Source organism: Phocoena sinus, chromosome 6 (assembly GCF_008692025.1).
Source record: "Phocoena sinus isolate mPhoSin1 chromosome 6, mPhoSin1.pri, whole genome shotgun sequence".
In the NCBI taxonomy this organism is placed as follows: Eukaryota; Metazoa; Chordata; class Mammalia; order Artiodactyla; family Phocoenidae; genus Phocoena; species Phocoena sinus.
Window position 1 is genome coordinate 47754867 of NC_045768.1, and position 13856 is coordinate 47768722.

General features: G+C 38.3%; 1 protein-coding gene across 1 annotated transcript in view; it reads right to left on the bottom strand.

Moving 5' to 3' along the window:
* The window catches only part of GDA (guanine deaminase), a 126212-nt gene that overhangs the window by 78929 nt on the left and 33427 nt on the right, over positions 1-13856 (bottom strand). The window contains exon 2 of the mRNA XM_032636416.1: positions 558-646. Coding sequence (XP_032492307.1) covers positions 558-646 — 89 coding nt within the window. The remainder of the gene's footprint in view (positions 1-557; positions 647-13856) is intronic.

Genomic DNA, 13856 nt, shown 5'->3' on the forward strand with positions numbered 1-13856 from the left:
AGGCTATGAAGAGAGTAGACCAATCAACAGGAAACACATTTGGCACAAATATTAACCACTAAAGTAGCTGGAACATAAAATCGTAGCTCAAATGCACTTTTGGAGATAGGTCTTCCCTAAGCACACTGTCAGAGTTATTCCTCCCCGAACTCCCCTCCACAGCACTAGTTTATCTCTATCATGCTCCCTCATTAGTTCCTTTATAGAAGGCATCACTGTCATGCTTACGTATCTGTGCACTTGTTTATTCTCCCTGTCCCCCATGGGCCGTAAACCCAGTGAGGACCAAGGCTCTGTAGATCATTTTCACCTCCAGATCCTATTCTTACACATGATAAGCTCAACAAATATTTGCTGAAGAAGTAAATGAATGATGGCAGCCTCTAGTTTTCAAAGTTTCTGTCTTTCAGCTCCATATTCTCTATTTACCTTCTCTTTCCCACCTCATCCTTAAAAAAAAAAAAAAAAAAAAGCCTCTGTCTCTCAAGACAAGTTCTTATCATCTGAGACTAGTTAACAGCATCAAGTAAAAGGGAAAAATGTTGGCTCTGACTTACTGGTGGCTCAGTTCTCTTATTTCACATGGCTTGAAGCACCATTCTTTGGCCAGCTTTTCTTGTTGGGACGCTTCTTCCAAAAACACTATCTTTAAAAAAAAGAAAGAAAAGAATCACAAATTAATGAACCATAGTCATTTGTTGTTATTAAATATCTAAATCTTAAAAGAGACTATACCATAGCTAAATTAATTTTAAAAGGTATTTGGCAGCAAATGGGATAGAGTTCAGAGGCAAAAAGACAGGGATTTGCCTTTGCTTGCCCAAAGAAGTAAACTGTATGAAGTTTCTCCTTTTCTGCCATTCTGTAGATATAAGACTTTAAAAATTCTAATTTGAAGACACACAGTATTAAAAATGGCTAATTGGTATCTATTTCTCCCCACACCCCAAATGATTAAAGGAAACAATTGTTTATAGAAAGGGTACCTCACTGCAGATGAATGAAAGATTTTTGTTAGGCTGTTATAGGAAACCCAAGTCCAGAACACAGTAGTAGTATACCATGGGACAATTTATGAACACTGAACATAACTGCATGTAATAATTGCCTGACAATGGAATCTTGAACTTACACTTACATCTATAAAAATGAAAAATAAGAAAAAAATTGATACTGCTTCTATTTAATTCTACCAACAAGTAACACTCATCCGTAGATACATTACCTAGTTGGAAGAAAAAAACAGCTTTTTTATTTTATTAATACATTTAACAAATTACTTTTCAAAATGTGTAATACACATTTAAAAATTTCCTTGTGGTCCCAGGAAATTTTAAATATTTACATTTATGCACACAAATTTCATTGCAACGGTTGACCAGTAAAAGGCTTTGAAGTGTAAAACTATACTGTATTAGCACAAACTCTGTAAGAAAAGGAGAATAGAACTGGTAATTCTAGAAGAAAAAGGGACTGTATACCATTTCAGATCATTAATAAGGAGCTAGTTCATGATTTTTTGAAAAATAGATTAAGGTAGATATCAAACCACTATATTTTGATTCCATCAGACATCTTTTAAAAAGTAATAGCATAGCTTAATTTTAACATGTATATATTTACAATTTGCCAGAAATTATAAGCTTTAAACATTTTAAAATTTAATAAAAACTATACATATCAACTTTTAAAAATGCAAAAGGGAACAGAATTTTTCAAAATTCTTTTAGGGGGCACATTAGTAAAAGACACGTGAAGAGTATTTCTCTAGTCAATGCATGTTCCATCCCTCCACCATGATGATTTCAAGTCTACCCTCTCTTCAAATCTCTCATCCCGCTTACCCCAAAAATATACATCAAACATTTGCAATAGCTAAAAATTGCAAATAATTTCAAAGTCAGTCAAATAAGGGATTGGTTAAATATGATGAAACTGCAGCAATTAAAAGTATCAGTGAAGACATATTTACTGAATTATCCTCGATATAATCTTAAATTTTTTTAAAACAATGCAAAAAAATATTTAAGGTACTAGATAACATATGGTACCCAATTTTTTATAATATGGGGTGTGTGTGTGTGTGTGTGTGTGTGTGTGTGTGTGTTGGGTTGGTGTGTCTAAATGTTCACAGTGGTTATTTTCTCTTTACAGTAGAATTTGGGGGTAATTTTTGCTTTCATCTTTATATCTTTGCAGATTCAAAATTGTTAATAGTAAATGTTTTATTCTATCTAAAACAGTCAATTCCATTTAAAATATACATGAAAGTGTAAAGTAAAACAAAATAGAAATACATAAAAATAATCTCTATTCATAGAGCCTATGGTTGGGGAGTTAAGACACGGAGAGATAGATAATGAATCAGATGGGAGAGGGCATGATGACAGAGTGCCATTGGCCCCACCAGTTCAGAAGGAGAGATAGTGGGCCTGGTCAGTGAAGGTTTCAAAGAAAAGACAGAACTCAGACAATGATGGGTAGGATTTGGGACTTATAAGTATCCAGAATTAGAGGGAAAGGGATAGAAGGGGTAAATAATGATAGGTGCAGAGGCAGAGAGGCAAAAAAACTACACGTTGTGTTATAGACAGGTGTGTACTTTAACAGTGGAGTTGGAGAGAACCTTAAGTCACAAATCAAGTACTTAATAGATAATTTTTTCTTGTTCTCATTCATGTATTCACTCAACAATTACTGCTTGAGTGACTCCTGTGTGCAAAGCACTATTCCAGGGGCTAGGAACAATAAATTGATAGAGGCATATAAGACACATTGAATATATTAGTGAGTGCTATGATGAAAAATAAAGCAAAGTAAATGGATAAAATAAGACGTGGGATGTGATAGTCTCTCTGAGAGATGATGTTTGAGCACAGATTTGCATGAAGGGAATAAACCACTTGCACATTCTTGGAAGAGCATTCCAGGCAGAGGGAACAGCCAGTACAAGGACGCTGATATGTATATTTAAATTAAACTTAAATTAGATGCTTGGCATGTTTTGAAATACCAGGACGACCAGTGGGGATATAGTATAAAGACCAGAAGAAAGAGTAGTAAAAATCAGATGGAGGAGGTAGCAAGGGGCTTTGTAGGTCACGGCCTTGAGATTTATTTTTAGGAAACCTCTAAAAATACCATGGAAAATGAATGTGGAAAATTACAAAATACCGTTGGTATTGCCTTTATGGGACAATGGCTCTCTCATCCTGATATTACCTGGGCTTATGTGGCCATTCATTCACTTACTCAGTTATTCATCACCAAGAGAGCCTATTATGGCATGGCCTTCCTCTTCACAGACCACAGTCTAGGTGGGCTGTCAATCACATACATAAGTCATTAAAACCCAAGTTTCATAAAATCATAGATGGTGTCAACTGGCAGGAATCTTCTCATCCAACACCCTTGTTTTCCAGATGAGGAAACTGAATCCCTTCTATTAAGCAAACAACTCCAAGTGCTCTCTTACTTAAAACAGAGACTATTTAGGATGAGCAATAATGAGAATGTCAGATATACTAAAGCCAAAAGCAGATGAGCAATGACTGTCAGCTAATGAAAAAAATCTCCACAAGATACAGGCTTCAAACACCAGATGGCAAATGTGGGCAAAAGGCTTGTTGCTATGGAACAGAATAAACTGCTCTTTGGGCCACTGTGAAATAGCTTGGCCATCTAACAAAATAAGGTAATATATATTGCAACACAAAATCCACTCAGGCACAGTAATGGGAGATAAAATCAGATAAAAATGTGAGGTCTCAATGATTTCTGAAGCTTTTGGACAGAGATGGAAATTGCCATATTAGCTCAATTCATATCAAACAGATTAATGGAAAAGATGAAGTGAGACTGCTTTTTTAAATAAACTGTCAGCCTATAAAAGTAGAATCGAGTGAACTCATGTTACGAAGGCACCAAAGGGTAGCATGAAGGACTTAGATGTTCAGGTCCAATATTCTCATTTCACAGATGAGGAAACAGACCAGGATATGTGACTTGTCCAGGGTCACCAGGCGAGGCAGCAGTATCTGCTGGACTTGACCCATCTTCCCTGAGATTCTTCCAGACCTCTGTGACTGCTTTTCTAACAGTATAAACCAAGAGTCAGCACACTTTCTTTTTTTTTTTTTTAACATCTTTAGTGGAGTATAATTGCTTCACAATGGTGTGTTAGTTTCTGCTTTACAACAAATTGAACCAGTTATACATATACCTATATACCCATATCTCTTCCCTCTTGCGTCTCCCTCCCACACTCCCTATCCCACCCCTACAGGTGGTCACAAAGCACTGAGCTGATCTCCCTGTGCTGTGCGGCTGCTTCCCCCTAGCTAGCTATTTTACGTTTGGTAGTGTATATATGTCCATGCCACTCTCTCACCTTGTCCCAGCTTACCCCTCCCCCTCCGCATATCCTCAAGTCCATTCTCTAGTAGGTCTGCGTCTTTATTCCCGTCTTGCCCCTAGGTTCTTCATGAGCTTTTTTTTTTCTTAGATTCCATATATATGTGTGAGCATACGGTATTTGTTTTTTTCTTTCTGACTTACTTCACTCATCATTAGCGTATAGGAATGCAAGAGATTTCTGTGCATTAATTTTGTATCCTGCTACTTTACCAAATTCATTGATTAGCTCTAGTAGCTTTCTGGTAGCATCTTTAGGATTCTCTGTGTATAGTATCATGTCATCTGCAAACAGTGACAGCTTTACTTCTTTTCTGATTTGGATTCCTTTTATCTCTTGTTATTCTCTGAATGCTGTGGCTAAAACTTCCAAAACTATGTTGAATAATAGTGGTGAGAGTGGGCCATACATTAAGTATTTTAGACTTTGTGGACCGTATTGTCTCTGTTGTAACTATTCAACCCTGTCACTGTAGAGCAAGATCAGCCATAGATAAGATATACACAAATAGGTGTGGCTATGCTCCAATGAAACTTTACTTATAGAAAATGAAATTTGCATTTTACATAATTTTCACTTGTCATAAAATATTTTTACTTTTTAAAACCATTTAAAAATGTAAAAATGGGCAGAAGACCTAAATAGACATTTCTCCAAAGAAGACACACAGATGACTAATAGGCACATGAAAAGATGCTCAACATTGCTAATTATTAGAGAAATACAAGTCAAAACTACAGTGAAGGGGTTGCTCTGGTGATGCAGTGGTTGAGAGTCTGCCTGCCAATGCAGGGGACACAGGTTCGTGCCCTGGTCTGGGAGGATCCCACATGCCACGGAGTGGCTGGGCCCATGAGCCATGGCTGCTGAGCCTGCGCGTCTGGAGACTGTGCTCTGCAACAGGAGAGACCACAACAGTGAGAGGCCCGTGTACCACAAAAAAAACAAAAAAAAAAAAAACAAAAAAAAAAAACTACAGTGAAGTACCACCTCACACCAATCAGAATGGCCATCATTAAAAAGGCTACAAATAACAAATGCTGGAGAGGGTGTGGAGAAAAGGGAACCCTCCTACATTGTTGGGAATGTAAATTGGTGCAGCCGCTGTAGAAAACAGTGTGGAGCCTCCTTACAAAACTAAAAACAGAGTTGCCATATGATCCAGCAATTTCACTCCTAGGCATATAGCCAGACAAAACTATAATTAGAAAAGATACATGCGTCCCAATGTTCACTGCAGCACTATTTACAATAGCCAAGACATGTAAGCAACTTAAATGTCCACTGACAGATGAATGGATAAAGAAGATGTAGTATATATGCACAATGGAATACTACTCAGCCGTAAAAAAGAATGAAATAATGCCATTTGCAGCAACATGAATGGACCTAGAGGTTATCATACTAAGTGAAGTAAGTCAGAAAGAGAAAGACAAATATCATATGATATCACTTACATGTAGAATCTAAAATATGACACAAATGAACTTATTGTGAAATAGATTCACAGACACAGAACACAAACTTATGGTTACTAAAGGGGAAAGGCAGTGGTGGAGGGAAAAATTAGGTGTTTGGGATTATCAGATACAAACTACTACATATAAAACAGATTAAAAAAACAAGGTCCTACAATATAGCATAGGAAATATTCAATATCATATAATAAACCATAGTAGAAAAGAATATATATATATATATATATATATATATATGAAACTGGATCACTTTGCTGTATACCAGAAACTGACACATCACTGTAAATCAACAGTACTTCAATAAAAATAAATAAGTTTTTTTAAAAATGTAAAAACCACACTTAGCTCACTGGGCATATAAAAACCAAGCAGTGGGCTAGATTTGACCTATGGGCCACAGACTGCCAACTTCTGATGCAGACTCCTAAAAAGATGCATGCAAATTAAAACTGTATAATTTGAAAACCATCCCAGTGGCTTAAACTAATATCTCTAATTGGCAATAACTTTTAATGATTTTTCCTTTAACTTCACAGCCTGGTTAAAAAAAAACAAACTCTTGGAAAAGTACCAATTCTGGCTGCCTTATTTTCCTGTAGAGAACATATACTTTTTGATAGATGAAAAAGTAACCATAGTAATTTTTCTTATCTCTAATGATTCACTAATGATCATAATGAAGACATCACTAATGATTCATTGGTATTTAGTAATTTTTTATTGGAAAAAAACATATTTCACAATGATAGGTTGTCTGATAATAATAAAAATACTGTGTGCAAGACACTGTCCTGTACACTTTATACATATTAACTCACTTAAACCTCACCAGAATCCTATGAGACAGGTATTATTACTAGCCCCATTTTACATGTGAGAAAACTGAGGCACAGAGATGTTAAGTACCTTGCCCAAGATTACACACCTGGTAGGTGGTAAACTTAGAATTTGAACCACAGTCAGCCTCGAAGTAAGGGCTACTAAACACTATTATATATTTTTAAAACAGCATTTCACACAGAAATAAATAAAACAGCTCTCCCCTTTTGTTTATTTTTCTTTATAATATATTTCTTAGTGTCTTTCCTCTTCCTTCCCTTCCCTTAATACAGCTCAGGTTGGTGGGCCTGCTAGGGCCAGGAATATGGAGACAGTTGGGGGAAGGGGATGGTCAAGACTGAGAAGGCTAATAGTGCCAAGGGAACTGGGACTGGAGAAGTACAGAGGCAAAGGGACAAGTTAAATGTGCAGAGATGTGGCTAAGGAGACAGCCACCATGGTGATTACACACAAGGGTAACAGGCAAGTATGTAAATATATTGTGAATAATGAGAGCCAGGCTTCTCAGAAAGGAGTTTCAAAAATGGAAAGGGGAAAGGCTAAAACAAACTCTGTCATACTGGATTTGAATTGGAGGTATTTGTGTCAACTCACGGTTTTTAACTTAGGTAGATCAGTAAGTGCATGCGTGCACACACATATGCAGATAGAGCTAAGAAGGATATACACATACATATATGTGCACAGGTGTATGCATGTGCACACACACATGGGCTCTGCTTATGGTAAATGTTATTTTTTAAAAACATCAAAATCCATATTATATAAAATGCTCACACTGGTAATCTATGGAATACCCAAATGACCAAGAAGCAAACTGTGTGTGTGTGTGTGTGTGTGTGTGTGTGTGTGTGTGTGTGTGTGTGTCTATGTCTATCCTTCCTAGGTCTATTTGTTAAAAGGGCCTAGAAACAATGACACCCTGTATTAATCAGCACCCCTAATGCTCAGATCTTGGTTTCTACATATTCTCCACTAGAAAGAACCAGAATGACACTACAGGTGGAGCACAGAAAGTACAACGTAAGTCTGGAATAGAAGTGTCAAAAGTGAGGAAATGCTAAAGATGCGATTAGAAAGTGGTAAAAAAAAAAACACCTAGGAACCCTCTTGAAGAAGCTCCTGCTAGCCAAATATAGGCCAATTTGAGCATCAAAATAAATAATAATAATAATGAATTAAACCCCAGTAAATAAAATAGGACTTCTTGAGTCTAAATAAATGAATGAACAAATAACAGAGTATTCTTCCCTACAGTAGAATACCACTTAATACATGTGGAAGGAATGACAAAATTAGAAAATGAGCATTTGGCAACCATCATTGTAATAAATGATTCATGCAAAAAATCATCAATGAATGTTAAACCTAGTGGGTGAAAATTTGTTAAGGAACAGGATATTTACATAATTTCAAAATATCTCCCACAAAATTTAGCTTACAAAGAAAAACAGTAACTTTATGTTGGAGAAACCTAGTAAATACCACCTTAACCAAGTGAACAAAGTTAACATCAAGAATAATGGGACAGGGGACCTTCAAGATGGCAGAGGAGTAAGATGTGGAGATCACCTTCCTCCCCACAAGTACATCAAAAATACATCTACATGTGGAACAGCTCCTACAGAACACCTACTGAACGCTGGCAGAAGACCTCAATCTTCCCGAAAGGCAAGAAACTCCCCACGTCCTTGGGTAGGGCAAAAGAAAAGAGAACAAACAGAGACAAAAGAATAGGGACAGGACCTGCACCTCTGGGAGGGAGCTGTGAAGGAGGAAGAGCTTCCACACACTAGGAAGCCCCTTAACTGGCAGAGACTGGGGGTGGCAGGGTGGGAGCTTCGGAGCCATGGAGGAGAGCGCAGCAAGAGGGGTGCAGAGGGCAAAGCAGAGAGATTCCCGCACAGAGGATCGGTGCTGACCAGCACTCACCAGCCTGAGAGGCTTATCTGCTCACCCGCTGGGGCGGGCAGGGGCTGGGAGCTGAGGCTCGGGCTTTGGAGGTCAGATCCCAGGGAGAGAACTGGGGTTGGCTGCGTGAACACAGCCTGAAGGGGGCTAGTGCGCCACAGCTAGATGGGAGGGAGTCCAGAAAAAGTATGGACCTGCCTAAGAGGCAAGAGACCGTTGTTCCCTGGTGCACAAGGAGAGGGGATTCACAGTACCACCTAAAGAAGCTCCAGAGATGGGCGTGAGCTGTGGCTATCAGCGCAGATACCAGAGACGGGCATGAAATGCTAAGGCTGTTGCTGCAGCCACCAAGAAGCCTGTGTGCAAGCACAGGTCACTATCCACACCTCCCCTCCCAGGAGCCTGTGCAGCCCACCACTGCCAGGGTCTCGTGATCAAGGGACAACTTCCCCGGGAGAACACACAGTGCGCCTCAGGCTGGTGCAATGTCACACCGGCATCTGCTGCCACAGGGTCGCCCCACATTCCATACCCCACCCTCCCCCCGACCTGAGTGAGCATGAGCCCCCTAATCAGCTGCTACTTTAACCCCGTCCTGTCTGAGTGAAGAACAGATGCCCTCAGACAACCCACATGCAGAGGCAGGGCCAAATATAAAGCTGAACCCCAGGAGCTATGCGAACAAACAACAGAAAGGGAAATTCCTCCCAGCAGCCTCAGGAGCAGCGGATTAAATCTCCACAATCAACTTGATGTACACTGCATCTGTGGAATACCTGAATAGCCAACGAATCATACCAAAATTGAGGCAGGGGACTTTGGGAGCAACTGTAGACTTGAGGTTTGCTTTCTGCATCTAATTTGTTTCTGGTTTTATGTTTATCTTAGTTTAGTATTTACAACTTATTATCATTGGCAGATTTGTTTATTGAGTTGGTTGCTCTCTTCATTTTGTGTGTATATATATATTTTTCCTTTTTGTCTTTTTGTAAGTGTGTATGTGTATGCTTCTTTGTGTGATTTTGTCTATACAGCTTTGCTTTTACCATTTGTCCTAGAGCTCTGTCTGTGCATTTTGGGTTTTTTTGGTATAGGTTTTAGCACTTGTTATCATTGGTAGATTTGTTTATTGGTTTGGTTGCTCTCTTCTTTCTTTTTTTAAATTACTTTTAATTTTTTTTATTTTTAATTTTTTTTTTTTCCAGTAGGCAGGCCTCTCACTGTTGTGGCCTCTCCCATTGCGGACCACAGGCTCCAGATGCGCAGACTCAGTGGCCACGGCTCATGGGCCTAGCCGCTCTGCGGCATGTGGGAGCTTCCCAGTCCGGGCCACGAACCCATGTCCCCTGAATCGAAAGGAGGACTCTCAACCACTGAGCCACCAGGGAAGCCCTTTAATAATATTTTTTATTTCAATAATTTTATTTATTGATTTTTCTTTCTTTTTTTTTCTCCCTTTTCTTCTGAGCCATGTGGCTGACAGGGTCTTGGTGCTCTGACTGGGTGTCAGGCCTGAGCCTCTGAGGTGGGAGAGCCAAGTTCAGGACATTGGACCACCAGAGATTTCCCAGCCCCATGTAATATCAAATGGCAAAAGCTCTCACAGAGATCTCCATCTCAATGCTAAGACCCAGCTCCACCCAACGACCAGCAAGCTACAGTGCTTGACACCCCATAACAAACAACTAGCAAGACAGAAACACAACCCCACCCATTAGCAGAGAGGCTGCCTAAAATCATAATAAGTTCACAGACACCCCAAAATATACCACCAGACATGGTCCTGCCCAACAGAAAGACAAGATCCAGCCTCATCCACCAGAACACAGGTACCAGTCCCCTCCACCGGGAAGGGGACCAGCCACAACCCACTGTAACAACCTTGCTCACTGAGGGCAGACACCAAAAACAACAGGAACTACGAACCTGCAGCCTCTGAAATGGAGACCCCAAACGCAGTTAGTTGAGCAAAATGAGAAGACAGAGAAATACACAGCAGATGAAGGAGCAATGTAAAAACCCACCAGACCAAACAAATGAAGAGGAAACAGGCAGTCTACCTGAAAAAGAATTCAGAGTAATGATAGTAAAGATGATCCAAAATCTTGGAAATAGAATGTAGAAAATACAAGAAACGTTTAACAAAGACCTAGAAGAACTAAAGAGCAAACAAACAATGATGAACAACACAGCAAATGAAATTTTAAAATTCTTTAGAAGGAATCAACAGCAGAATAACTGAGGAAGAAGAACGGATAAGTGACCTGGAAGATAAAATAGTGGAAATAACTACTGCAGAGCAGAATAAAGAAAAAAGAATGAAAAGAATTGAGGACAGTCTCAGAGAAGTCTGGAACAACATTAAACGCACCAACATTCAAATTACAGGTGTCCCAGAAGAAGAGGAGAAAAAGAAAAGGACTGAGAAAATATTTGAAGAGAGATTATAGTTGGAAACTTACCTAATATGGGAAAGGAAATAGTCAGTCAAGTCCAGGAAGTGCAGAGAGTCCCATACAGGATAAATCCAAGGAGAAACATGACAAGACACATATTAATCAAACTATCAAAAACTAAATACAAAGAAAAAATATTAAAAGCAGCAAGGGGAAAGCAATAAATAACATACAAGGGAATCCCCATAAGGTTAACACCTGATTTCTCAGCAGAAACTCTGCAAGCCAGTACGGTGTTGCAGGACATATTTAAAGTGATGAAAGGGAAAAACCTACAACCAAGATTACTCTACCCAGCAAGGATCTCATTCAGATTCAATGGAGAAATTAAAACCTTTACAGACAAGCAAAAGCTAAGAGAATTCAGCACCACCAAACCAGCTTTACAAGAAATGCTAAAGGAATTTCTCTAGGCAGAAAACACAAGAGAAGGAAAAGACCTACAATAACAAACCCAAAACAATTAAGAAAATGGTAATAGGAACATACATGTCAATAATTACCTTAAATGTAAATGGATTAAATGTGCCAACCAAAAGACACAGACTGGCTAAATGGATTCAAAAACAAGACCCGTATATATGCTGTCTACAGGAGACCCACTTCAGACCTAGGACACATACAGACTGAAAGTGAGGGGATGGAAAAAGATATTCCATGCAAATGGAAATCACAGGAAAGTTGGAGTAGCAATTCTCATATCAGACAAAAGAGAGTTAAAAATAAAGCCTACTACAAGAGACAAGGACACTACCGAATAAGGGACTGATCCAAGAAGAAGATATAACAATTGTAAATATTTATGCACCCAACATAGGAGCACCTCAATACATAAGGCAAATGCTAACAGCCATAAAAGGGGATATCAACAGTAACACAATCACAGTAGGGGACTTTAACACCCCACTTTCACCAATGGACAGATAATCCAAAGTGAAAATAAATAAGGAAACACAAGCTTTAAATGATACATTAAACAAGATGGACTTAATTGATATTTATAGGACATTCCATCCGAAAACAACAGAATACACTTTCTTCTCAACTGCCCACGTAACATTCTCCAGGATAGATCATATCTTAGGTCACAAATCAAGCCTTCGTAAATTTAAGAAAATTGAAATTATATCAGGTATCTTTTCCGACCACAACGCTATGAGACTAGATATCAATTACAGGAAAATCTGTAAAAAATACAAACACATGGAGGCTAAACAATACACTCCTAAATAACCAAGAGATCACTGAAGAAGTCAAAGAGGAAATCAAAAAACACCTAGAAACATGACAACCCAAAACCTATGGGATGCAGCAAAAGCAGTTCTACGAGGGAAGTTTGTAGAAATACAATCCTACCTCAAGAAACAAGAAAAATCTCAAATAAAAAACCCAAACTTACACCTAAAGCAATTAGAGAAAGAAGAACAAAAAACCCCCAAAGTCAGCAGAAGGAGGGAAATCATAAAGATCAGATAAGAAAAAAATGAAAAAGAAATGAAGGAAATGATAGCAAAGATGGATAAAACTAAAAGCTGTTTATTTGAGAAGATAAACAAAATTGATAAACCATTAGCCAGACTCATCAAGGAAAAAAGGGAGAAGACTCAAATCAGTCGAATTACAAATGAAAAAGCAGAAATAACCATTGAAACTGCGGAAATACAAAGGATCATGTGAGATTACTACAAGCAACTATATGCCAATAAAATGGACAAACTGGAAGAAATGGACAAATTCTTAGAAAAGCACAGCCTTCCAAGACTGAACCAGGAAGAAATAAAAAATATGAACAGACCAATCACAAGCAATGAAATTGAAACTGTGATTTAAAATCTTCCAACAAACAAAAGCCCAGGACAAGATGGCTTCACAGGTGAATTCTATCAAATGTTTAGAGAGTATCTAACACCCATCCTTCTCAAACTCTGCCAAAATACAGCAGAGGGAGGAACACCCCCAAACTCCTTCTATGAGGCCACATCACCCTGATACCGAAACCAGACAAAGATGTCACAAAGAAAGAAAACTACAGCCCAATATCACTGATAAACATAGATGCAAAAATCCTCAACAAAATACTAGCAAACAGAATCCCACAGCACATTTAAAGGGTCATACACCATGATCAAGTGAGGTTTATCCCAGGAATGCAAGGATTCTTCAATATATGCAAATCTATCGATGTGATCAACCATATTAACAAATTGAAGGATAAAAACAATATGATAATGTCAACAGATGCAGAAAAAGCTTTCAACAAAATTTAAGACCTATTTATGATAAAAACCCTCCAGAAAGTAGGCATAGAAGGAACTTACCTCAACATAAAAAAGGACATATATGACAAACCCACAGCCAACATCGTTCTCAATGGTGAAAAACTGAAACCACTAAGATCAGGAACAAGAAAAGGTTGGCCACTCTCACCATTATTATTCAACATGGTTTTGGAAGTTTTAGCCAGACCTATCAGAGAAGAAGAAATAAAAGGAAACCAAATCGGAAAAGAAGAAGTAAAACTGTCACTGTTTGCAGATGATACATACATAGAGAATATGTATATTCTCTATATGTAGAGACTCTTAAAGATGCTACCAGAAACCTACTAGAGCTAATCAATGAATTTTGTAAAGTAACAGGATACAAAATTAATGCAGAGAAAACTCTTGCATTACTATACATTAATGATGAAAAATATGAAAGAGAAATTAATGAAACACTCCCATTTACCACTGCAACAAAAAGAATAAAATACCT